This window comes from Bos taurus, chromosome 26 (genome assembly GCF_002263795.3).
Source record: "Bos taurus isolate L1 Dominette 01449 registration number 42190680 breed Hereford chromosome 26, ARS-UCD2.0, whole genome shotgun sequence".
NCBI classification, from domain to species: domain Eukaryota; kingdom Metazoa; phylum Chordata; class Mammalia; order Artiodactyla; family Bovidae; genus Bos; species Bos taurus.
In genome coordinates, this window is record NC_037353.1 from 25,654,120 (window position 1) to 25,677,584 (window position 23,465).

At 57.6% G+C, this 23,465-nt stretch overlaps 3 protein-coding genes across 3 annotated transcripts in view; 2 read left to right on the forward strand and 1 right to left on the reverse strand.

The window, feature by feature from the left end:
- The window catches only part of SORCS3 (sortilin related VPS10 domain containing receptor 3), a 979,390-nt gene that overhangs the window by 450,997 nt on the left and 504,928 nt on the right, over positions 1–23,465 (forward strand). The gene's annotated exons all lie outside the window — the stretch shown is intronic.
- Positions 758–4,404, reverse strand: PRAP1 (proline rich acidic protein 1). Its single transcript, XM_005225715.5, has 5 exons — positions 4,229–4,404; positions 2,284–2,350; positions 1,619–1,665; positions 1,113–1,213; positions 758–1,008 (listed from the first exon to the last, which is right to left on the reverse strand). The coding sequence occupies exons 1-5, from the start codon at positions 4,234–4,236 to the stop codon at positions 797–799; spliced, it is 435 nt and encodes a 144-aa protein (XP_005225772.1). The 5' UTR covers positions 4,237–4,404; the 3' UTR covers positions 758–796.
- CALY (calcyon neuron specific vesicular protein) lies at positions 12,427–23,350 on the forward strand. Its single transcript, NM_001075953.2, is given in 6 exon segments — positions 12,427–12,469; positions 20,227–20,369; positions 20,725–20,838; positions 21,505–21,618; positions 22,481–22,845; positions 23,179–23,350. Coding segments are annotated over 4 exon segments (690 nt in total). The 5' UTR covers positions 12,427–12,469; positions 20,227–20,246; the 3' UTR covers positions 22,820–22,845; positions 23,179–23,350.

Genomic DNA, 23,465 nt, shown 5'->3' on the forward strand with positions numbered 1-23,465 from the left:
CCCTGGAGAAGGGAAAGGCTACCCATTCCTGTATTCTGGCCTGGAGAATCCCACGGACTGTATAGTCAGTCCATGGGGTCGCAGAGTCGGACGTGACTGAACGACTTTCTCACTTGGAGCAGGTCACTGCCAGGCCTCGGTCTCCTCATTGGTGCTGTAGGTGCGACAGCTCCTGTCTGGGGTTGGGAGGCTTGTATGCTGCTGAGCAGTGCATCTTGGGGTGAGGCTACCATTTGAGTCCTTGAGGAACTCGGAATGGGGGAGAGACATACTGGCTCTAGGGCACGCGAGGTCCCCGCTGGGCCCCTTGTTGTGTCTTAGCCCCGAGCAGGCTCCGTCCAGGCACTAAGTGTGTCCCTCTACGCCCTGGAACGTGACTGCCACAGAGAAGCCCTCTGCACCTGCGCGTGGACGGCGAGCAGCGCTCCAGTGACCTGCGCCCACGACCGCAGCGAGCCTGCCGAGCCGCTGGGCACGGAGCCTGGGCCCATCTGCCCCACTCGCCCGTGCCCTGTCCCCTGAGCCAGCAGTGCCGGGTCCCCTCCTCCCAGTCCTCCTGCTTTCCAATGCCGCTCCATCCCCGCCCATCCCAGCGCCCAGGGAGGCCAGGGGAGCAGCTGGTGCCAGGCGCGAGGGCACCGGGCGGGACCCAGGCTCATCTTGGACTGCAGAGACCCTGCATGTATGAGGCCAGCCTGCAGCCCCCTTCTCCCAGACAGCAGGCAGGCCGCAATCACTGTTCTTGAAGACACACAGCCACCTCTGCAGGCTTTATTTTTCTCCGGCCGGGGCAGAGTCAGGGCTCCCTGGGGTGATAGATGTGGTCTCGGTCCTCCTCAGGCCCATGAAGCACCTGGCGAGGGGGCAGCACCCGGGCCCAGGGCCTCGCCTCCTCCAGGACCTCCTCAGGCCCATCGTGGAACAGGCTGTCCCAGTCTGGCTCAGGACCCTCCCTCGGGCCCAGGACGTGGCCCAGGGCGTCCTCGGTCTCTGCTGGGGCTTTGGCACCTGGGGACAGACAGAGCGGCTGTGGCCTCCATCTCCCTCCCAAGGCACCATCCATCCAGGCCGACCCCATGCCCCCCAGCCCAGCGGGCAGTGCCTGCCCCCACCTTTCTGCTCCTTGCTGGTGGTCATGAGCTTGGGTGCCATGAGCAGCCAGATGAGCTGGTTGTCCTTCTCCGGAGACTCGACCGCGCGGGCGTCCCAGACCCTGTGAGCCAGAGCACGGATTCACAGCCCGTGCGCAGCAGGAGGCCTGTCCTGGGCCAGGGTCCCTGCCGCACCCCTCCTGTGGGTGGGCCCTGGAGGAGGCTCGGGGGCTTGGCCAGGGCAGAGGTCAGCAGAGCCCGGGGCTTGCGGACGGGGCTGCTGCCGTCTGCCTGCCGCCTTGGCCGCCCAGCAGGAGTCAGCTTAGCGGGTGCCAGGGAGCTGGGTGGGCTGAAGGGCCAGAACCCCTGGGTGGGGCGGCGGGGGGCCACTCAAACCCCCAGGCCTGCACTCTGCTCGGTCGGTCAGCTCTCAGGGGCTCCCGTAGCTCCCCTCCCCAAAGCTGGACACGACCCCCGCTTCCACCAAGGTCCCCGGGGGGACGGGAAGGACTGCCAGGGGCACTCACTCTGTGTCCTGCTCAGCCCCGACTTTGCCTTTGGTCTGGACGCGGACCTGGGAGAGTGAGGCCGCAGGTGAGACGCAGCGCAGCGCTCTGAGGGGGCGGGGTGGGGTGGGGGTGGGGCGGCTGGGAGGGGCCGCACCGAGGCCCTCGAGGCACTGCTGGATCCATCCTGCCCTGGGTCTGACACTTGGGGACAGCACAGGGGCTGCACCCCCTCCACCAACCCCCAGCTGGCGGCCTGAGCACGGGGGCCGGTTCCTCTGCCTGTCCTTCCTGCAGGGCCGACGGGGACGGGGGAGCAGGTGAAACGGTGACCCACTGCAGTGACGAGGCCCAGCAGCTGCGGGACAGCTGTGCCTGTCCTCCTGCATCTCCCCCTTGACCTGGGCACTCCCAGGCTGTAGGGAGGGGTATCCTGGACCTGGAGCTGCAGAAGGACACGGTCCCAGCAGTCGTGGCCCCCTGGACAACCCTGCACATGGAGGGCTCCCAGGCTTCACAGCACAGGGGAGCCTCACCAGGCCCCCTCCTCCACCCAGCTCACCTGGGGTCATGAGATTTGTCCAGCAGACCCTGCTGAGGCCCCCAGTGCTCACAGGCCCTGCGGTTGCATCCGCTGGTGCCTTTCTCCGGCCCCGGGGGCAGCTGGGTGAGGAGCCCACACGTACCTGGGGGATCCGGGCTGAGCCTGCCTCCAGCAGCAACACAGCCACCAGGCTGGTGAGCAGCAGGAGCCTGCGGGCAGAGGGGAGGGTGAGGGGCAGGCTGCTCCTGCCCCGCGGCCTCCAGGCAGGACTCCTGGCCTGGCGGGCAGTGGTCCAACCGGGGAAGCCGGGGGTGGGTCCTGCTCAGGTCCACAGCCAGCATCACAGACCAGGACATGGAGGCCAGACTCACGTCTGATCCCCACCTGCAGGTCCCGGTGTCCTGCGGGCCCGGAACCTCTGTCGGCCGAGTGCTCGGGGCCGGGGGCCGAGGGACGGGTGAGGTGTGGGCTCAAGGCTCCTCTTTAGGGCCCACGGCACCCTGAGGCTACACCCTGTGGCTCCTCAGAGGCAGATGGCAATTCCCTCCACCCCGGAGACATGGGCAGGAAAGATGGGGTGCTCTGTGTGGACACCTGCAGCCTGACCTTGAGGAGCTCAAAGACCAAGCCCGAGCAGGGCTTCTGGGAAGCGTGGCCAAGGCCAGACACGGAGGGACGCGGGGGAAGAGGTGACCTGAGGACTCGAGGGGGCTGGGCTGACGGCAGGGGCGTGAGGCGTGTGAGGGTGCACACGTGTGCAGGTGTGTGCTGTGCACGTGCCCTGGTGTCTCTCGCCTTATTAAACCACAGGACACCAGGCCCCTGTGGAGTTGCTGCCGCTGCGTGTGTGCTCATGTTAAGCCACTTCAGTCGTGTCTGGCCCTGAACTGAGACCTCACTGCAGGCTGGACCCTCCCAGGACGTAATCTGAACCAGGCAGTCCAGGATCGCCTGGCACCGCGGGGGTTCCAGGCCTGGTGGAGAGCAGCCCGCCGTGCCGGCCGTCCGCAGCTGCTGCATGTCCCGGGCTTGGGTCGCTGCCCGGCACGGCCTCCACTCTGTGCTGCTCGAGCTCCTTCTGTCTGCTGACTGAATGCCACCCAGTTTCCCAGACTGGAAACTCCAGTGGGGTTTCACTTAAATAAACAGACCATCTCACCCACCGAGCGCAGCTCAGCTGTCCGTGTGCAGGGAGCGTTCCACTCCTGGGGAGGGCCTGGGGGCCGTGGTTGGGGGAGGGACCCAAGGCTTCCTGCCCGATGCCCCAGCTTCGCTTCCAGCCCCACGGAGACCTTCGCCCCTCCGGGTGACTCAGCACATCGAGGTAGGGGTTTCCAGGCACATCATGGGGGCAGAGGGCAGGCACCTGCCCTGGACTGCAGGGCGCTGGCCTGATCTGGGCACCGAGCCCTAGGCAGAGGCTCTGAACACCAGAAGGTCCCCAAGTCACTGATGGGCCCACCTCGTGTCCGAGCTGGGGTTCCTGGAAGAGCCCGCAGAACAGGAGGGCAGGGGAGCTCTGACTTGAGGAGGGACCCGAAGGAGTGGGGTGCCCGGCAGGAGCCTCAGGACTTCCCGGGCTCGATCAACCCCAGCTTCCAGGGTGATGACCCCTTGGTTCCAGCTGCCCCGCCCCCAGGACCCCGAGGCCTCCAGCCCTGCCTCATCGTCTTGACCCCGTTTCCATTTTGTCAGTCATAGACCTGTCTCCTCTGACCCTGGAGTCTCCCACCTGCTTCCAGGGGCTCTCAGGTGCTTCTCAGGGCCAAGGGATCCCAAGGGACAGGGGCTCTCTCTCCCAAACCACAGGGGTGGCCTTTGGAGATGGAGCCCTGGGGACAACGACCATTCTGGTGACTCAGGAGGGAGAGCTCTGTCCCCAAGCCCGGAACACCCGGGAGGAGCCAGCACCTGGGGGGGGCAGCCAGACAGAGCCTGGATCCCCGTCCAGAACCGAGCTGGGCTCTGGACACAGGTGCCCCGAGCCTGGTCCCTGTGCTGGGGCTCCAGACCCAAGGGACCGCCCAGCAAAGCTGTGGTTAGACGGGGTATTGGGGGGACCCGGGTTTAAGGGCACTGGGCATTACCTTCTCATGTCAGGCCGCCTTTCTGGTGCAGAGGGTGCACTGGGGGCTATGGTTTCAGATCCAGGTAGCCGGCAGCCCGGGTGTTCAGACTCTTGGTCCTGCTCCTCCCACTCTCGCCGCTCCAGGTTTTATGGCCCCCATGTGGGCGTGTCTGGACACAGGTCAGGGGCCAGGGATCCTGGCTGTGCTGACAAGGTGACTGGGTCCCCCTCCACCCGTCGGTCACACCCATGACCCTCCCCAGGAGTGGCTCTCAGCCCGCTCCCGAGACCTGGCTCAGCCCTGCCGCCCCATCTCTCCACATGCTGGGATCCACACCGCCTTCACCCCACCTACCTGTGTTCTGATGCTGCAGGCCTTGTCACCAGGGTGGAGGGCGGGGGGGGGTTCCAACCCCAAGCTGGGCCAACTGTGGCTGGAAGCCAGAGGGTATCCCAGCCCACCCTGCCCACTGGGCCCTCAGCCACAGCTGCCAGACTCCTCTGAAATGTCAGTTCACCAAACCTTTTAATAATCCAATTCTGAACCCAAGCAATATCTGACTCTATCCAGTGTTGTCATACAGTTATCACACGTGAGAGCTTTTCTAGGAAAAGCGCTCCTCTACGGGTCACACCTCTGACTACGTGTAGACGTCCCCATGCAGGATCTATGGTTCCTGCAGCTGCAGCGCCCAGCTCTCAAGTCTTCAAGACGCAGAGCAGACCCAGGCCTTTCATTCTCCGAATGAAGAGTAGTCATAATAGCTCTGCCTGCTCATCACTGCTCCTCTGCGGGCCACACCGCACCTTAGCTGTCCTCACCTGGATGCTGTGATGGTGCAGACGGGCTTTGGCCCTTGGAGCTGCTCATGGCCTCGCCTCACATGAAAGGACTCTGTGTGCATGCTACATCGGGTCCGACTCTGCGACCCTGCAGGCTGCAGCCCACCAGGCTCCTCTGTCCATGGGATTTCCCAGGCAAGAATACTGGAGTGGGTTGACATTTCCTCCTCCAGGGGATCTTCCTGACCCAGGCATTGAACCTGGGTCACCTGCACTGCAAGCAGGTTCTTTACTGTCTGGGCCACCAGGGAAAACCTGAACTACTCACAGCTGAATGATAATTTTAGCCCAGGACATAAACATTTCTTCCACTAAAGGCAACATGATGACTATCGTTATTGTTCACTCACCAAGTCATGTCTGACTCTTTGCGACCCCATGGGCTGCAGCATGCCAGGCCTCCCTGTCCCTCACCATCTCCCAGAGTTTGCCCAAGCTCGTGTCCATGGCAAATGCCAAATGTCCTGGCATTTCACATGATGCACTCTGCATAGAAGTTAAATAAATCAGTGATGCCATCCCATCACTTCATCCTCTGCTGCCCAAGGAGGGAATGGCAAACCACTCTAGTATTCTTGCTGTGAGAATCCCATGAACTGTAAAAAAGGCCAAAAGATAGTCGACTTATTAGCAGTGCTTACAAAGCTAGCCCTGCCCCCAACAATCAACTTAATTAGAGAGTTATTCCTAGTAGTGACACTGAGTCCTCCTAAAGCTGAGTTCCCTGAGTTCATAATTAATCTCTCCACCCCAAACTTTATCCCTTTCTTGTTCCCTCTGACCTCAACCTGTGCTCCCTGAACGCCAATTAATCAGAAACAGGTGACTGACTGCTACTGTTGATAACAGTGTGAATGGATGTAAATTGCTGCAGAGATTAACCACCCACTCAGGTTGTTTGTCCAGGCACGGTGAGCTCACAGATCCTGGAGCCATGGGCCACCTGGCCTGAGAGTGTAAACCAGAGACACCATGACTCCTGAACCCAGATTCCAAAATGTCACAAAAGGATGATTAATCCCAGCCTCTTTATTTGTGCTCTTTTTTAATAAATCCCCTAACTCAAAGACCAAGTAAGTGGAAGGCTTATCTGAGTTGGTCGAGGGGATCTGCGGACTGTGTCCCCACCCTTTCTGAGTTGGTCGAGGGGATCTGAGGACCGTGTCCCCGCCCTTTCTGAGTTGGTCGAGGGGATCTGAGGACCGTGTCCCCACCCTTTCTGAGTTGGTCTGAGTGGGTCTGCGGACTGTGTCCCTGCCCTTGATCTGAGGACCGTGTCCCCACCCTTGATCTGAGGACTGTGTCCCCGCCCTTTCTGAGTTGATCTGAGTGGATCTGAGGACCGTGTCCCCACCCTTTCTGAGTTGGTCTGAGTGGATCTGAGGACCGTGTCCCCACCCTTTCTGAGTTGGTCTGAGTGGGTCTGAGGACCGTGTCCCCACCCTTTCTGAGTTGGTCAAGGGGATCTTCGGACTGTGTCCCCACCCTTTCTGAGTTGGTCGAGGGGATCTGAGGACTGTGTCCCCACCCTTTCTGAGTTGGTCTGAGTGGGTCTGCGGACTGTGTCCCTGCCCTTGATCTGAGGACCGTGTCCCCACCCTTGATCTGAGGACTGTGTCCCCGCCCTTTCTGAGTTGATCTGAGTGGATCTGCGGACTGTGTCCCCGCCCTTGATCTGAGGACTGTGTCCCCACCCTTTCTGAGTTGGTCTGAGTGGATCTGAGGACTGTGTCCCCACCCTTGCCTGTTGTTCAGTCTCAGTCATGTCCCACGCTTTGAGACACCCCTGGACCTCAGCACACCAGGCTTCCTGTCCTTCACTATCTCTTGGAGTTTCCTCACACTCATGTCCATTGAATTGATGATGCCATCCAACCATCTCATCCTCTGTTGTCCCCTTCTCCCTCTTCAATCTTCCCCAGCATCAGAGTCTCTTCCGAAGAGTTGGCTCTTAGAATCAGGTGCCCAAAGTATTGGAACTTCAGCTTCGGCATCAGTCCTTCCAATGAATATTCAGGACTCATCTCCTTTAGGGTTGACGGGTTTCATCCCCTTGCAGTCCAAAGGACTCTCAAGAGTCTTCTCCAACACCACAGTTCAAAAACATCACTTCTTTGGCACTCAGCCTTCTTTATGGGCCAACTCTCCTATCTGTGCATGACTACTGCAAAAACCATAGCTTTGACTAATGGACCTTCATCGGCAAAGTGATGTCTCTGCTTTTTAATACTCTAGGTTTGTCATAGCTTTTCTTCCAAGCAGCAAGCATCTTTAAATTTCATGGCTGCAGTCACCATCTGCAGTGATTTTGGAGCCCAAGATAATGAAGTTTGTCACTGTTTCCACTTTTTCCCCAACTATTTGCCATGAAGTGATGGGATAGGATGTCATGATCTTGGTTTTTTGAATGTTCAGTTTTAAGCCAGCTTTTTCACTCTCCTCTTTCACCTTCATCAGGAGGCTCTTTAGTTCCTCTTCATTTTCTGCCATAAGGGTGGTGTCGTCTGAATATCTGAGGATATTACTCTCAGCAATCTTGATTCCAGCTTGTGCTTCATCCAGCCTGGCATTTCACATGATGTACTCTGCATAGAAGTTAAATAAGCAGGTGACAATACAGCCTTGACATACTCCTTTTCCAATTTGGAACCAGTCTGTTTTTCCATATCCAGTTCTAACTGTTGCTTCTTGACCCGCATACAGATTTCCTAGGAGGCAGGTAAGGTGGTCTGATTTTCCCACCTCTTGAAGAATTTTCCACAGTTGGTTGTGATCCACACAGTCAAAGGCTTTGGCGTAGTCAATAAAGCAGAAGTCAATGTCTTTCTGGAACTCTCTTGCTTTATCTATGATCCAATGGATGTTGGCAATTTGATCTCTGGTTCCTCTGCCTTTTCTAAATCCATTGTAAATATGGAAATTCTCAGTTCATGTACTGTTGAAGCCTAGCTTGGAGAATTTTGAGCATTACTTTGCTAGCATATGAGATGAGTGCAATTGTGCGGTAGTTTGAGCATTCTTTGGCATTGCCTTTCTTTGGGATTGGAATGAAAACTGACCTTTTCCAGTCCTGTGGCCACTGCTGAGTTTTTCTTTGAAAAAATGATGGATCTCTGTTCGTTTCCAAGGCAAACCATTCACTATCACAGTAATCCAAGTCTATGCCCCAACCACGAATGCCAAAGAAGCTGAAGTTGAACGGTTCTGTGATGACCTACAAGAACTTCTAGAACTAACACCAAAACACGATGTTCTTTTCATCACAGGAGAGTGGAGTGCAGAAGTAGGGAGCCAGGGGATCCCTGGAGTAACAGGCAACACGATGTCCTTTTCCTCACAGGAGACTGGAGTGCAGAAGTAGGGAGTCAGGGGATCCCTGGAGTAACAGGCAACACGATGTCCTTTTCCTCACAGGAGATTGGAGTGCAGAAGTAGGGAGCCAGGGGATCCCTGGAGTAACAGGCAAGTGTGGCCTTGCAGTACGAAACGAAGCAGGGCAAAGGCCAACAGAGCTTTGCCACGAGAACACTCTGGTCACAGCAAACACCCTCTTCCAACAACAGAAGACACGACTCTACATGTGGCCACTGCTGAAGTTTCCAAATGTGCTGGCATATTGAGTGCAGCACTTGAACAGCATCATCTTTTAGGATTTGAAACAGCTCAGCTGGAATTCCATCACCTCCACTACCTTTGTTCCAAATAACTCTTCCTAAGGCCCACTTGACTTCACACCCAGGATGTCTGGCTCTAGATGAGGGATCACACCATCGTGGTTGTCTGGGTCGTTAAGACCTTTTTGCTTCTTTGTACAGTTCTTCTGTGTGTTCTTGCCACCTCTTCTTGGTTTCTTCTGCTTCTGTTAGGCCCATGTCCCTTATTATGCCCATCTTGGCATGAAATGTTCCCTTGGTATCTCTCATTTTCTTGAAGAGATCTCTAGTCTTTCCCATTCGATTGTTTTCCTCTATTTCTTTGCATTGACTGCTGAGGAAGTCTTTATCACTCCTTGCTATTCTTTGGAACTCTGCATTCACATGAGAAATACCTGTTGTCGGAACTTGCTTTCTACCTTGAGGGGACAGGAGCCCTTGCTGGGCTGCAGTAATGTCCTCTTTTTCAGGAGCTGACATCACTACCACCCCAATAGGAGTCAATACATTCCTTACCACCTCAGTGTCTGTGCTCCACTCAAATCAACCAAGCCACATAACACCGACCACCAACAGTACCCAAGCAGCTTGGCACGCCGCCAGCCTGTACAGTGCACGCTCATAAGCCTTTCTCTGTACGTGCTCCACAGCTCTTACTTAGAGCCTATGGCAAACAAGATATTTGAAAAATGTTGTTGTTGTTTAGTTACTAAGTCACGTCTGACTCTTTTCGACCCCATGGACTATAGCCACCACGCTCCTCTGTCCATGGGATTTCCCAGGCAACAATACTGGAGTGGATTGCCATTTCCTCCTCTTGGGGATCTTCCTGACCCAGGGATAGGACCCGCGTCTCCTGCATTGCAGGTAGATTATTTACCCCTGAACCATGAGGGAAGCCTGAGACAATTGCATATTCATATGCAAAAAAAAAAAAAAGAAAGAATTTAGACCTATAACTTGCACTGTACACAAAATTTACCTCAAAATGCATCATAGGCGTAAATGTAATATTTAAAATTACAAAACCACTGGAAGAAAAAAATGAGAAAATATTCACAGACTTGGATCCAGGAAACAGTTCTTAAGCACAACACCGAAAGCATGACAGATAACAGAGAAAACTGATTTCTGGGACTTCATCAAAATTACAAACTTCACTTCGAAAGAGACTCAAGAAAGTGAAAAGGTAAGTCACAGACTGGGAGAGACTATTTGCAAATCTTCGGAGGCCAGAATATATGAAGAGTTTTACAACTCAGTAACAAGGAGAGGAACAACTCAACTGAAAAAGTTCAGAACATTTGAGCCAACATTTCACCAAACATATACAGGTGGCAAAGAGACCCACGAAGACGTGTGCAGTTACTGATGAAGTAGAAGTGGTGTCTTGAGACAGGACGAGACAGGGCACGCGGAACACCCCGGCCCTGGGCCTGCTCACGTGGGTCTGCACCCTGCGTCCACCAGACCCCTCGAGAGCGAGAGCGTCTGCCTCACCACGGAGACCAAATTGTTTCCCTTCTTCCTTCTCTTCCTAGTTCTGTAAGGGCCAAGCTGGCATGCAGCTCGATTCATACGTGTATTTTTAAAAAATACTTATTTATTTACTTTTCCTGTGCTGGGTCTTGGTGCTGCCCGCAGGCCTCCTCTGGTTGCAGAGAGGGGGGTCCGCCCCGCACTGCGGCTCATGCGCTTCCTGCTGCGGCGGCCCCCCTCATTGTGGAGCACAGGCCCGGGGCGTGGGGCCTTCAGTATCGCAGCACACGGGCTCAGTAGTTGTGGAGAACGAGCCTCGCTGTTCTGAGGCATGAGGCATCTTCCCGGACCAGGGATTGAACCTGTGTCCCATGCGTTGGCAGGCAGAGTCTTACCCACTGGACCGCCAGGGAAGTATTTCGATTCATCCATGTGTTGATAGATCTGGAATGCACATCTTCAGTGAACTTTACATAAAATGTCAGTGTCATTTAGATGAACAATCCCTTGTCTTGAAAATGTATTAATATAGCTGTCCCTTCAACTTCTAACAAGCAGAACAGCCCTCAGAATCTTCTGAGGTATAAGCCTCAGGCTAGCTTGAATAAAATTCTCTATTTCTCCTTTAGAGCCACTTTGATTAATTTTTGTTGTTGTTAGCGTTGTGAGCTATTAAGCACGCAGACTGAACTCCAGTGAGACGTCACTCCCCTCCTGGTGGGTATGAGGTCAGTGTTGTGAGCAGCACTGTGTCCTCTCACAACTCACCCGTAGAAGCCCTAACCCCCTAGGACCTCAGAACGGGACTGTATGTGGAAACACGGTCTTTAAAGAGACAATTAAGTTAAAATGGAGTCATATGGGTGGGCCCTAGCCCATTCTAAGATTACAGCACTTAACACAGGGAGGAAAGGCCATCTGATGACAAGCGAGAAGCTGGCAAGGCAAGGAGAAAGGCCACAGAGGAAGCCGGCCGTGGCAACACCTTGGTGTCTGACATCCAGCCTCCAGAGACACCAGGAGACAAGTCCTGTTGTTTAAGGCACTCAGTCTATGGGACTTAGTGATGACTACAGTCCACAGGATCACAAGAAGTCGGATGCAACTGAGCAACTAACACTTAAACACCTCTAGCAACTGAACACAGACGGCCGTGATAAAAAGGAGAGACAGTGACAGGCCTGGAGGGGAGCAGGGAGCCGAGACCCCCGTGTCCCTGGCAGAGATGTGCAGTGTGCGCTCGCTTTGGGAAGAAGGTTAACTTTTTCTCAAAAAGCTTCATGGGAACTGCCACCCAACCCTGCAGTTCCACTCCTTGATACCTGCCCGAGAGAAACGAAAGTCCATTCCAACACTAGAGCAAGAACCTCCACAGCCACACTGCCAACAGTGGACACACCTGGGGACTGCTGTGTGTCCCAGAGTCCAGAAAGACTGCACAGATAAAGCAGGGCACACACCGTGGGGCCCTTGTCAACAGCAGAATGGCTGACACAGCAGCGACATCCATCGTTGCTCAGCAGCTGTGAGCCTGAGCGTGGGGCCCGACCTGGTGTGGGCCCAGGCTGGGGGCCCCGGGACCACAGCCCTTGCTCACCTGCTCACTCGGCCAACCGGACGGTGCGTCCCCTCCACAGCCGGCCGTGTGCAGGCCCTGGGCCACAACGGCCACCCAGGACCACAGGCTTGTCCTGCAAAGCGCAGCCCAGGGACTTCAGACACTGAGGCCTGAGGAGGAGACCCTCTGGGCGGGTGGGGCCCAAACTAGCTGTGTCTGAGCCAAGCTGCCCAAAGCGGGCAAGAGGGCAAGTCTGCACCCGCCACCAGGCGGTGCCTGAATGCCTGACGTCCCGGGGTGGGGGGGAAGGTGGGGGGAGGCCGGCCAGGGTCTCTGTCTGCACCCCCTCACCCCACCTCCCACCCTGCCTGCAGTGCGAGTGTGTGAGGTATATGTGTGTGCAATGTGTGTGAACGGCGTGTGCGTGATGTGTGTGTGAGGCATATGCATTCATATGTGAGGTGTGTGCATGGCTGGATGTGGGTGTGTGTCTGTGACAGGTTGGGGACGCGCTGCAGGCTCTGACGGGCACGCGCGGGCGGGTTCCGGCGGCTGCAGACCGGGGCGCCCCCTCCCCCAGCCTGCGTCTCCCGGGCAACAGCAGCCTCGGTCTGGGGCCAGGCCCCTCCCCCGCCCCGCCCCAGCGAAGAAGCGTCTGGAACCGCATCCTTCCTTCGCATCCTTGTCCTGCCGCCGCATCCTGCGCAGCTGCCCCTTGGAGACGCCTGTGAGCCTTTTCCGTTTCTTGTGGAGCAGGGTCTGGGGGTGGGGGTGTGGAGCCAAGTGTGTGCAGGGGTGTGCAAGTGCGTGGCGCAGGTATGCGTGGTTCGTGGGGGGGGGGGAGTATGATGTGTGTGCAGGGGTCGCAGGTATACTGTGTGTGCATGGATGTGCGAGGTGCGTGTGCGCAGATATATTAAGTGTGAGTGTGCGAGGTGTATGTGCGGGGTGGAGGGGGCACTGCGGCGGACCCGCTAGCAGCTGGCCGAGCAGGGGTCCTCCACTTAGGGGCCCAGCTGACCCCAGGGCAGGTTGTTGTCAGGCTTCCGGGAGGATCCGGGAGCCCCCCGAGGGGGAGGCAGGTCCCTGCCTGGACTTTCGGAAGGGCCGTGGGTGCCCGGCACAGACCCGACGTGCTGCCGGATTCCTCAGTAGAGGGGGGCACCTTGGACCGCTGGGACATCAGCTCTCCCCACCAATTGGTGACTGCAGCCCCCTCCCCGCCAGCCAGCTCCACCTCTGCGGGTCTGAGAGCCAGTGGGAGCCGGCGTCCGGAGGTGCGGAGGGGGCGCCGGTTCCAGGGCCCGTTCAGCTTGGTCTGGGGTGGGGGGCGCAGGAGGGGCTTCGGACCCACCGGGGCACAGAGAAGAGCCTCCAGCAGCGGCACGGGGTGGCGGTGGTGAGGCAGGCTGCGGGCAGGCGGGCGGCGTTTAAGAAGCCGAGGGGCAGTTCTCTGAACCACCTGCCGCAGGCTCGGGGGCCACAGGTGGCGGCTACTTGGGACGCCGAAGCCCGGTGCAGACCGGCTCCGCTCCCCGCCCCGCCTCGCCCGGGCCTCGGGCTGGACTGGCGCCCGCAGACCCCAGCCCTTGAATGGGCGGCCGAGCCCACCACCCGCCTGCAGGCCAGCGGACGGGAGAGCACCTGGGCCGGGGCCGCGGCGGGCAGGGGGCTCCGCGGGGCTCCAGCAGAGCGCGCAGCCCCCACGCTCCGCTGGCACACGCGCGCCCCGTGCGCACAGGACTCTCGTGCCCGCGCGGTGCGCACCGGCGCGCGCCTCCGGGTGACGCAGCATCCCAGAGCGGCGCATGTGAGCGAGTCTGTGACGCGGCCTGCAGCCGAGCTGCCTGGGGGCTGGCAGCTCCGGGTCTGTGCGCTCCCCCCCACCCACCCGTCGGAGCGCGATCCCGGCCTCTGCTCATCCTGTGCCCGCTCCCCCGTCTCACAGAGGAGACGCGCACAGCAGAGAGCGGGGAGCAGCTGATCCACTGCAGAAAGCGCAGTGACACCGCAAGGTGGAGGGAGGGGGCGGGTGGGAGCGGAGGGAAGACCCCTCCCGCTCCCCGGACAGACACCTCTGTCTGTCGTGTGAACGCGCCCAGCCAGCCCGCCCAGAGGGCCCACGTGATTCCGCCTGGGAAAGGAATGCTGGGGACCCGGCCTTCCCACGTGCCGCCCAGCCCTACCCCAGCATTCTGCCTGGGACCAGGCGCAGAGGTACATGGGTCCCCAAAGCTTCTTTTCTTCGTGAAGACGTGTCGTGGCCTGCCTGTCTCTGTTGCCGTGGAAACGCCAGATGATGTAACATGACGTCACGCTGATCAAAGGAGTTGGGGCTTAACGTTTGGCTGAAAGGGAACCCTGGGGCGTATCTCCCCTGGGGAGGGGCCTCCGGTGGGGCGAGGGGGAGACCTCGGCCATCCCCTGCCCAGAGGGCGAGGCCACCAACCTGAGATCGGCGGTCTGCAGGCATCCGGGTGCACCTCTGCCGTTCCGCGCAGCGTTCCTCAACCGCGCGCTGGGTGTGAGAGTGGCGAGGCATCTACTTCGTGCAGGCCCACAGTCCGGCCCCTCTGGATTCTGTCCTTCCCGCCCCTGCCACGCTCCCCTCAAGCCCTGGGCGCCCTGTCCTCACCTCGCACCTCCCTCCCCCGCCGGCCCCGGTTGTCCCCCCGCCCCTCTCGGGGCTTCTCATCTCTTCGCACTGGGTGCTCCTTGGCCGTCTCTGCTTCCTGGAGCGTGGATGTCACATAAGTGCTGTCCTGGTGGAGAATGACGGACGGCTGACCCGCCCCCCTGCGGCAGGTGCCCAGGTGCCCGCACGTCATCCGCAGGCCAGCCCCGGCCAGACCTCGACGCACATCAAGAAGAGTACCCACCCGCTCGCTGCCTTGGGTGAATGGCAGTGGGGGCGCTTTGCTGGTCTGTACCGCCCAGGCGAGGCGCTCAGGGAAGGGCCCCGTTTCAAGACCCTAAGAAAATCCTCCTCTTCGGGCGCCTGGGGAGTCCACGGCCGGGCGACCCCTTTCCCAGCCCAGGCCGGGGGCTTCCCGCCCACCCCACAGTGGCCGCCCGAGCCTCCCTGTCCAGCGCCTCCCACTCGCCACCCTGCAGGTCTGTCTGTCTCTGCCGCCAGCAGGGGCTTCACCTCTTCATTCCCGCCGGTCCGCCAGCACGGGAGCCCACAGCAAGGCCCGCACCGCGGAGTGAGAGCCGACGCCTGCGCCCGGGGGCACTGGCGCTGGTAGTGCCGTTACCGTTACCCGAGAAGGGCCTCGCAGGACACCGGTGTGGGCGTTCCGAGGCTGAGCAGTCTTTGTGGGATGCGCCCCCACAGTGGTGGGGGGGGGGCCACACTCAGAGTTCAGGGTGGACAGCGGCCCTTGGTTGTACCCTTTACCCCCACTCGGTCCTCGCGAGGAGGGGACAGCCAGCCATCAGTCCATGCTTTACGGGAGGGCGGGGGCCCAGTCCTAGATGAGGGCGCAGTGTGGGCGCCTCTGTGGCTGGCCCGCTGTCCCCCGGTTTTGTTTGTTTTTAACTTTTTCTGTTGTAAAATACAACGAACTCAGAAGAGGACGTGAAACAAAGGTGCAGCCTAATGTTCCTAAGTGAGCCCCAGGCATCCAGCATCCCGGCGAAGACAGGAAACCCCGCCGGCCCCAAAGGGCCCCTGGGGCTCTGCTGAGCCCGGAGCGGGCTGAGCGCGGAGGGTTCCTGAACAAGGCGGTGGTTTGCTTATTTCTGACCTTCCTAGTGCTTGGCTTCTTTTGGCCAAAGCTCTCCTGTGATTCAGGGCTGTTCCTGCCGGTTGCACGGTTCCTTCCCTTCACTCCATCGCAGGGATGAACGCTCTGTTTACGGGGTGCCCCGCTGGGTGTGCACGCAGGCAGGAGGCCCGGCGCAGAGCCAGCACCCTCGGCAGAGCACCGCTTCGGGGTTCAGGGCCCTCTGAAATCCTCCTTTGTCCGTTTTTCTCTTGGGTTACCTGTGTTTCTTGACCACGTTGAGATGCTGTCTGTACTTTAGATGTCTGAGGCTTACTGGCTTCCTTGGGCTGCTGTGACAAGTCACCACAGCCTTCACTCACGCTTTCACAGCTCTGGAGGCGGATGTCAAGGTGTTGGCGGGGCGGAGCTCCCTCCCAGGCTCCAGGGGAGGCGACCCGGATCCCCGTCTCATCCAGCCCCCCAGGAGCCCCAGGGGTCTCTTGGCTTGTGGCCACCTCCCTCCAATAGCTGCCTCCATCTTCACATGGCCTCCTCCCTGTGTGTCTGTGTGCAGATTTTCCCCTGCTTATAAGGACACCAGTCACTGGATCAGGGTCCACCCTAATCCAGTATGAGCTCATCTGAACTTGATTAGATCTGCAGAGACCCTATTTCCAAAATCAGGTCACGTTCACATGTGCCCAGAGTAAGGACTTGGACTCATCCTGCCGTTGGACGAACGAGCCTTTGCCCTTTTGAGGAGCTGCAGATATCTGCTCCTAGCCCCAGTTTCGGTCTCTAGCCCTCGAAGGCTGTGTTCTGACGGGCAGAAGCTCACTGCAGTCAATTCACGGTGTTAGTTTCAGGTGTACAGCACAGTGCTTCGGTTAGACACACACGTCTATTCTTGTTTGGATTCTTTTCCATTATAGGTTATTACAAGACACTGAGTCGAGTTCCCTGTGCTGTACAGTAGGTCCTTGTTGTCTGCACGCGTGCATGCTCAGTCACTTCAGTTCTGCCCTACCCTTTGAGACCCTATGGACTTAGCCTACCAGGCTCCTCTGTCCGTGGGATTCTCCAGGCCAGAATACTGGAGTGGGTTGCCATGCCCTCCTCTGGGGGAATCTTCCCAATCCAGGGATCCAACCCACGTCTCATGCATCCTTGCAAACGGGTTCTTTACCACTGAGTCACCAGGGCAGCCCCCTTGTCGTTTACCTAGTCTATGTATCAGTTCAGTGCAGTCGCTCAGTCATGTCTGACTCTTGGTGACCCCATGGACAGCAGCACACCAGGCTTCCATGTCCATCACCAACTCCTGGAGCTTGCTCAATCTCATGTCCATTGAGTTGGTGATGCCATCCAACCATCTCATCCTCTTTCGTCACCTACTCCTGCCACCTTCAATCTTTCCCAGCATCAGGGTATTTTCCAATGAGTCAATTCTATGCATCAGGTGGCCAAAGTTTATAGATAGTAGTGTATGTTGGAGAAGGCAATGGCACCCCACTCCAGTACTCTTGCCTGGAAAATCCCATGGATGGAGGAGCCTGGTGGGCTGCCGTCTATGGGGTCGCACAGAGTCGGACACAACTGAAGCGACTTGGCAGTAGTGTATATGTTAATCCCAAATCCTAATGTATCTCCCCCCTACCCCTGCTTATAGCAAGTTTGGTAACTATAAGTTTGTTATAAGCAGCTCTTAATCTTCAGTTCAGTTCAGTCGTGTCCAACTCTTTGCAACCCCATGAACTGCAGCACGCCAGGCCTCCCTGTCCATCACCAACTCCCGGAGTTACTCAGACTCATGGCCATCGAGTTGGTGATGCCATCCAGCCATCTCATCCTCTGCTTTGAATTCCAATGCAGTTCTATTATCGATACTTCCTTTTGTGGTTAGTGCTTACTTCTGACACTGGAGGACTTTCCCTCCCTAAGACCAGGCAAGTATTCTGAATTATCTCCATGATGCTTTTCCATCTTGGCTTTTCCACCTGGAGTAGATTTTTCTGTGGTTGCAAGGTGGGGATTGGGTCCACTGTTTGCCACATGGATGCTGTTTATTGAAAGGTGGCTGTGCCCTTGCTTTGCAGGGACACCTCCTGACCCGTTGTGTGGGGTGTGTTCGCGGGCCTTCATGTACCATGCAGCGACACCACACGGCTGTGTGATGAGCTGGGCGCCTGGCAGACCAGACCCCCTTGGTCTTTCCCAAGCTGTCATGAGTGTCTTTGTCCCTCTACCTTCCGTATAAAATCACAAAGCTTGTCGAATTCACACACACAAAAAATTTCATCTTGGGCTTTTGATTCGGATTTATTGACTCTATACACTTTGGGGGGAAATGACATTTTTAAACATGGAACCTTCCAAAATCCATGACCATGTCCTTCCCATTTAAGGAGTTCAGGAGTTATTTGGTCCTAGTCATAGTGTGTTGATGAAGGTTTCCTCTGTTTTTCCACAGGGAAGTCCTTCTAATACCTTCTTAGACCTACTCCTGAACATCTGATTATTTCCAATATTTAATGGAATCTTTCAATAAGTTATATTCTAATTTTTTTGTCACTGATACATAAAAACAGAATTGATTTCTGAATATCTTAAACTCATCAACTCTGCTTAACTCACTTTTAATCCGTGTAACTTTCCTGCAGATTCTTTTGGATTTTCTACGCACACAAGATGCTTTCTCTGTGACTAATGAGAGTATTACCTAATCTCCTCCAGGCCTTGTACCTCTTCTTTCTTTTTCCTACCCTACTGTTTGGATAGGACCTCTACTACCATGATTTATACAACTGATAATGAAGGGCCTTGTATCTCCCTCCCAATTTTTGTTTATTTTGTTTTGTTTTTGGCTGCTTAGTTTCCTGACTTAGTTTGCTGAACTCCTGCATGGAAGCATGGCATCTTAACCACTGGACCCAACCAGTGGTCCAGAGAAGTCCCCAACCCAATTTTAAAAGCAGAGCTTTCTCTGATCACATTCAATAAGGTGTGCTGTAGAGTTTTTGTGGATAATCTTGATCAGATTAAGGAAGTTTTCTTCTCCCTGCTGCTGCTGCTAAGTCGCTTCAGTCATGTCTGACTCTGTGCAATCCCATAGACGGCAGCCCACCAGGCTCCCCAGTCCCTGGGATTCTCCAGGCAAGAACACTGGAGTGGGTTGCCATTTCCTTCTCCAATGCATGAAAGTGAAAAGTGAAAGAGAAGTCTCTCAGTCGTGTCCAACTCTTAGTGACCCCATGGACTGCAGCCCACCAGGCTCCTCCGTCCATGAGATTTTCCAGGCAAGAGTACTAGAGTGGGGTGCCATTGCCTTCTCTGTTTCTTCTCCCGGTAGTGTGCTAATAGACTTTTTTCCACACTGCTTGTGGGATCTTAGGGATCTTAGTTCCTGACCAGGGATTGAACCCAGGTCCTCAGCAGTGAGAGCACAAAGCGCTAACCACTGGACCACAGGGGATTCGAAGAGGGTTTAAAATAGTAAATGTTGAATCTTATCAAATACGTTTTCAGCTACTACTGAAATTGATCAGATGAATTTTCCTTTTTATTCTGTTCACGTGGTGAAACTACTGATTGCTTTTCAGACGCTAAATTCCAAAACACACCCAGCCTTCGTGTGTCTCACTAGGTCCCCTGTGCTCGCATTTTACCTGGGGCCTTGTAACTGGCATCGGTGGGTGGCACAGCCTTCTCCTCTCTCATGCCCTTCCCAAATGCTGAGATCAAGGTTGTTGGCCTCACAAGCTGGGGTAGGTGCCCTTGTTTCCTCTGGATGAGTTTCATAGGAAATTTGCATTATTTCCTCCTTAAGTGGTTGGAAAAATTCAGAGGTGATGCTCCTTGGGCCTGGAGTTGTTTGTCAGAAGATTTTAACAACAGATTTAATTTTTAATGGACTTGGGACCGTTTCTTTCTCCTTTGATTGACGGAGTATGTTTTGTGTTTCTCTTCTTTCAGCTGGAAGTCACTTGTTGTGTCCTTTTCTCAGTGGTCAGCCTAGAGGTGGAACTGTCTTGACCTCCCCAGGGGAGCTTTGCTCTCCTGTCCTCTCCACCCACCATTCCTGCTCCTTTTGGGAGTCCCAGCCCCCCAGATGGCCCACTCCCATGCACCCTGTGACTCCCATGCTCCGTAAAGCCAGAGCTTGGGTTTATTCACCAGCAGCCTCTTTCTGGAGCTCTTCGTTACTTCCTGCATCTCCAGTAGGGTTGCCAGACAAAATATAGGACGCCCAGTTAAATTTGAATTTCAGGTAGACAATGAATAACTTTTTAGTATAAGTGTGTCCTGTACTACATATTACATGGATATGTTACGAAAAGCAAAAGCATCCACTGCTCATCTGAAATTCAGATCTGACCTGGTGTCCTGTACTTTGATTTGCTACGTCTGGCCTCCCGACTCACCAGGCTTCTGTCTGGGATTGCTTTCTGTTGGTTGCTACTCTTAGAATGTCTCCTGGAGCCGTGAGCCAGTGGAAGACTGAGGTGTGCGTGTCTGGGCAGTCACCAGTCAGAGGCATTATCACCTGCGTGGCTGTGGGGCTCAGAGGGAGTCAGGTGGGCAGGAAGGGACGACAATCTTGTGGCCGGACTCACCCGGTTTGTCCTGAGGAGGTTGGCCTGGTTGCCCACGGCCTGTCCCAGCTCTGGTGTGAGGAGCATCAGGGCTAACCTGGGCCCTCTGGACAGGGCTAACCTGTCCAGCTGATGTGGGCATCTGTTGGGTGGCCAGTGACTCCGTGTATGCCTCTGGACAGGACAAGGAGTGCCATCCACCATGGTGAAGCTGAACTGCAGCTTCTCCGGGAAGACAGGCTCTGGGGATGGGGGTACCATGGACAGCGTCCCTCTGATCAGCCCCCTGGACGTCAGCCAGCTCCAGCCATCGTTTGCTGACCAGGTGAGGGGCCCTTCCCAGCCTGCCCTTGAAACAAAGGACGGTGGGCCAGGCAGCTTTACGAATGGCCTCCTCCAAGACAGTGCGTCCAGCAGAGGAAGGGCCAGGCTGAGCCCGCCATGTGACCCAGTCAGCTCCTCCAGCACCCTGAACCACCCTTGCCTCGGAGGGGCTCTTTCCATGGTCTGGCCAGGTCCTGGGCTGCCTCAGCCTCAGCAGACTTCCAGCATCTCTTTGGCCTCAGCTGGTAGCCACCAGAGCCCCGCCACTAGCACTCACACCGCAGGCCCGCTGACCTCTGGCCCCCTCCCTCCCAGCCCTCCTAGTTCAGGGCCCCCTGCATCGTCCCTTCCCACAGGTGGTCATTAAGACGCAGACGGAATACCAGCTGTCCTCCGGGGACCTGTCGACAAAGTTCTCCGACCTGGAGGGCCAGAAGCTGAGCGGCGGCCCGGAGGACGTGCGCAGCAGGGTAAGCACCCGGCCTGTCCCTGGGGGTCAGGGTTGGGGGCGGGGGCAGACAGGCACTGCCAGCTGTGGGCACCCAGACTCGGGGCTGGGTGGGTGGGCCGGGGCTCCTTGGTTAGCGTCCTGCTCTCAGGAGTTGGACAGGGAACCACCCCATCAGAGGTGGGGTCAGTCCTGGGCAGCACCAGGTTCCTGCCAGGGAGGCCGCTGCCGTAAAGCCGGGGGGAGCCACCGCCCTCAGCGGAGCTCCTGCCCTGAGACGTGCCGCCTGCTCCTGCCCTGGACCATCCCCGGTGGGTCATCTGTGTCTCTTCCTCCGTGACTCCCGGGTTTCCCACATACGATGCAGAGTCACTTTTCCTCCTGTGTATCTGGCAAATGGGTTTTCCCTTCCATTTCTAGCTCTTTATTACTGACAGCTTTTATACTCTGTTGTTCAGTCACTAAGTCGTGTCTGACTCTTCGAGACCCCGAGGACTGGAGCCCGCCTGGCTCCTCTGTCCTCTACCATCTCCTGGCGTTCGCTCAGACTCATGAGTGATCTCTGGAGCCTTTCATGTTTCAGTGACAGATCTGCCCCTCCTTGTCCTCCTCTCTGAGAGGTCACTGCCCATCCCCGCCCCCAGCCCAGCCTCACCCTCCCCTCTCCCTCCGACCTGTCCACCTCCAGATGCCCACGGGCCGGATGATCGCCTTCACCATGGCGCTCATGGGCTGCCTCCTGATCATGTACAAGGCCATCTGGTACGACCAGTTCAGCTGCCCAGACGGCTTCCTGCTTCGGGTAAGGCCGGCACGCTGGGCACCGGGGCTAGGAAGGGCTGTGGAGCCCCATGCCAGGGAGGGTCCCGTGGGGAGTCCAGGGGAAGGACTGGCCTCCCCACCTCTGCCCTGAGTACCCACCCCCTGCCAACAAGAGGGCAACGGGTGTTCCTAGCTCTTTGGGAACATCACCTACCAGGAACAGTCAAGTTTTACCTTTAGAAAAATTCAAAGAAAAGGTGTTTTAGCAAGAAGTTTTCTCTCCCTGTAATCCAAAACAGTGAAGCCTAAGGAAGGAGGTGGCGGTGGTGAGTTTTCCCTGCGCTTGGCAAGAGGCTCCCCTTCCTCCTTTTCCTCTCTCAGCTTTCCTCATAAGGAAATGACTTTTTTTTTTAATCATTTTCAGTGTATTTTTTCTGAGACTCTTTAAGTTTTCAGTAGTTAAATCCTTCTCCTTTCCCCGTGGTTTCCAAGATGAAAACGCACCCCACAGTGGCCACCAATCCTCACTATACGTCCAGGGGTTCACCAGGCTGCTAACGCCCCGCACTCGCTGGGACACCCTGGGGACCCGCAGGATGCGGGCAGGTCAGCCACCCGCCTTCTGTGGGGCGCTGGCTCTAGGTGGCGCCTTCAGTTCTGAATCGGAGGCCGCCCCTTGGTGACTTGAAGTTAGGGCAGAAATAAATGCATTTAGGGGCCCTGCCTCCAGTATTATCGAACTGCTCAAAAGCAGAAGGTGACCGCCCACCCGCGGGTGGCCCTGGAACATGCCTCCGGCATCCCGGCCGACCTGGCCTCCCGAGACCAGGGGCGCGGCGCTTCCCAACGCCCGCCGCCCCCCACGGCGCCCCGCTGGCGCCCCTGACCCGCCCTTCCCGCAGCACAAGATCTGCACCCCGCTGACCCTGGAGATGTACTACACCGAGCTGGACCCCGAGCACCACCGCAGCCTCCTGGCGGCCATCGGCGCCTACCCGGTGGGCCGCAAGCACGGCACGGAGACCCCCTGGCTGTCCGCGAGCTACCACGCCTTCAAGGAGGGGCCCAGGAAGGCGTCCAGGGCGCAAGCCCGCGCGGCGGCCGCGGCGGCGGTCACCGAGCCCTCCAGGAAGCCCACCGGGAAGCCCTCCGGGAAGCCCCCCGGGGACGCCTCGCTGCAGGAAGAGAAGGAGGCGGCGCAGAAGTTGGCGGGGAGCACGCCGCCTCCAGCCCCGCAGTGAGGGCCTCTGAGTCGCAGCCCCTCCGGGTAGGTGTGCCCCCGGACAGGGACCGGGGCCCCGGGGGACGCCGGCCCAGTCTGCTAGAGGCTTACCCAGGAATGCTCTCCGCCCTGGCGACCCGCGTGCGGGGCTGGGGCCGGGGGCAGGGACAGGGCGTGGGCGGGGTGGGGGAGGGGGAGGGGAGGGGATGTGGGCGGGGCGGGGACAGGGCGTGGGCGGGGCGGGGCGCAGCGTCGGGTGGCCGGGAGGCGGGAGAGCGGAGTTCAGCCTCGCGGTCCCCGCCCGCACGTGGGCGATGGGCTGCTCTTGCGCCCGCCCTGCCCGGCGCGCCTTCATCACTCCTCGCTCTGACTCCGCAGCGCCCCACGCCGCCCGCACCTGTGGCCGCCGTCGCCCGAAACCGCACCCGCTGTGATCCCTGTGATCGTGCCCCTGCTGGCAGTTCCCTCTTGCTGCCGCCCCTCCTGCCCGGCGTGAGCCGTTAGTTCTGTCGCTTTTCTCTGAGTAAAGATTCCACCTGGTTTCCCCTGAGCATCCTCCGTCCTCGGCCTTTTTCCTGCCCCCTCCTTCGCCACCGATTCGGGCGCGCTCCTGCTTCGTGTACCGCACCCCATTTGGGCGCCCTCCCGCCTCGTGTCCCCTTTAC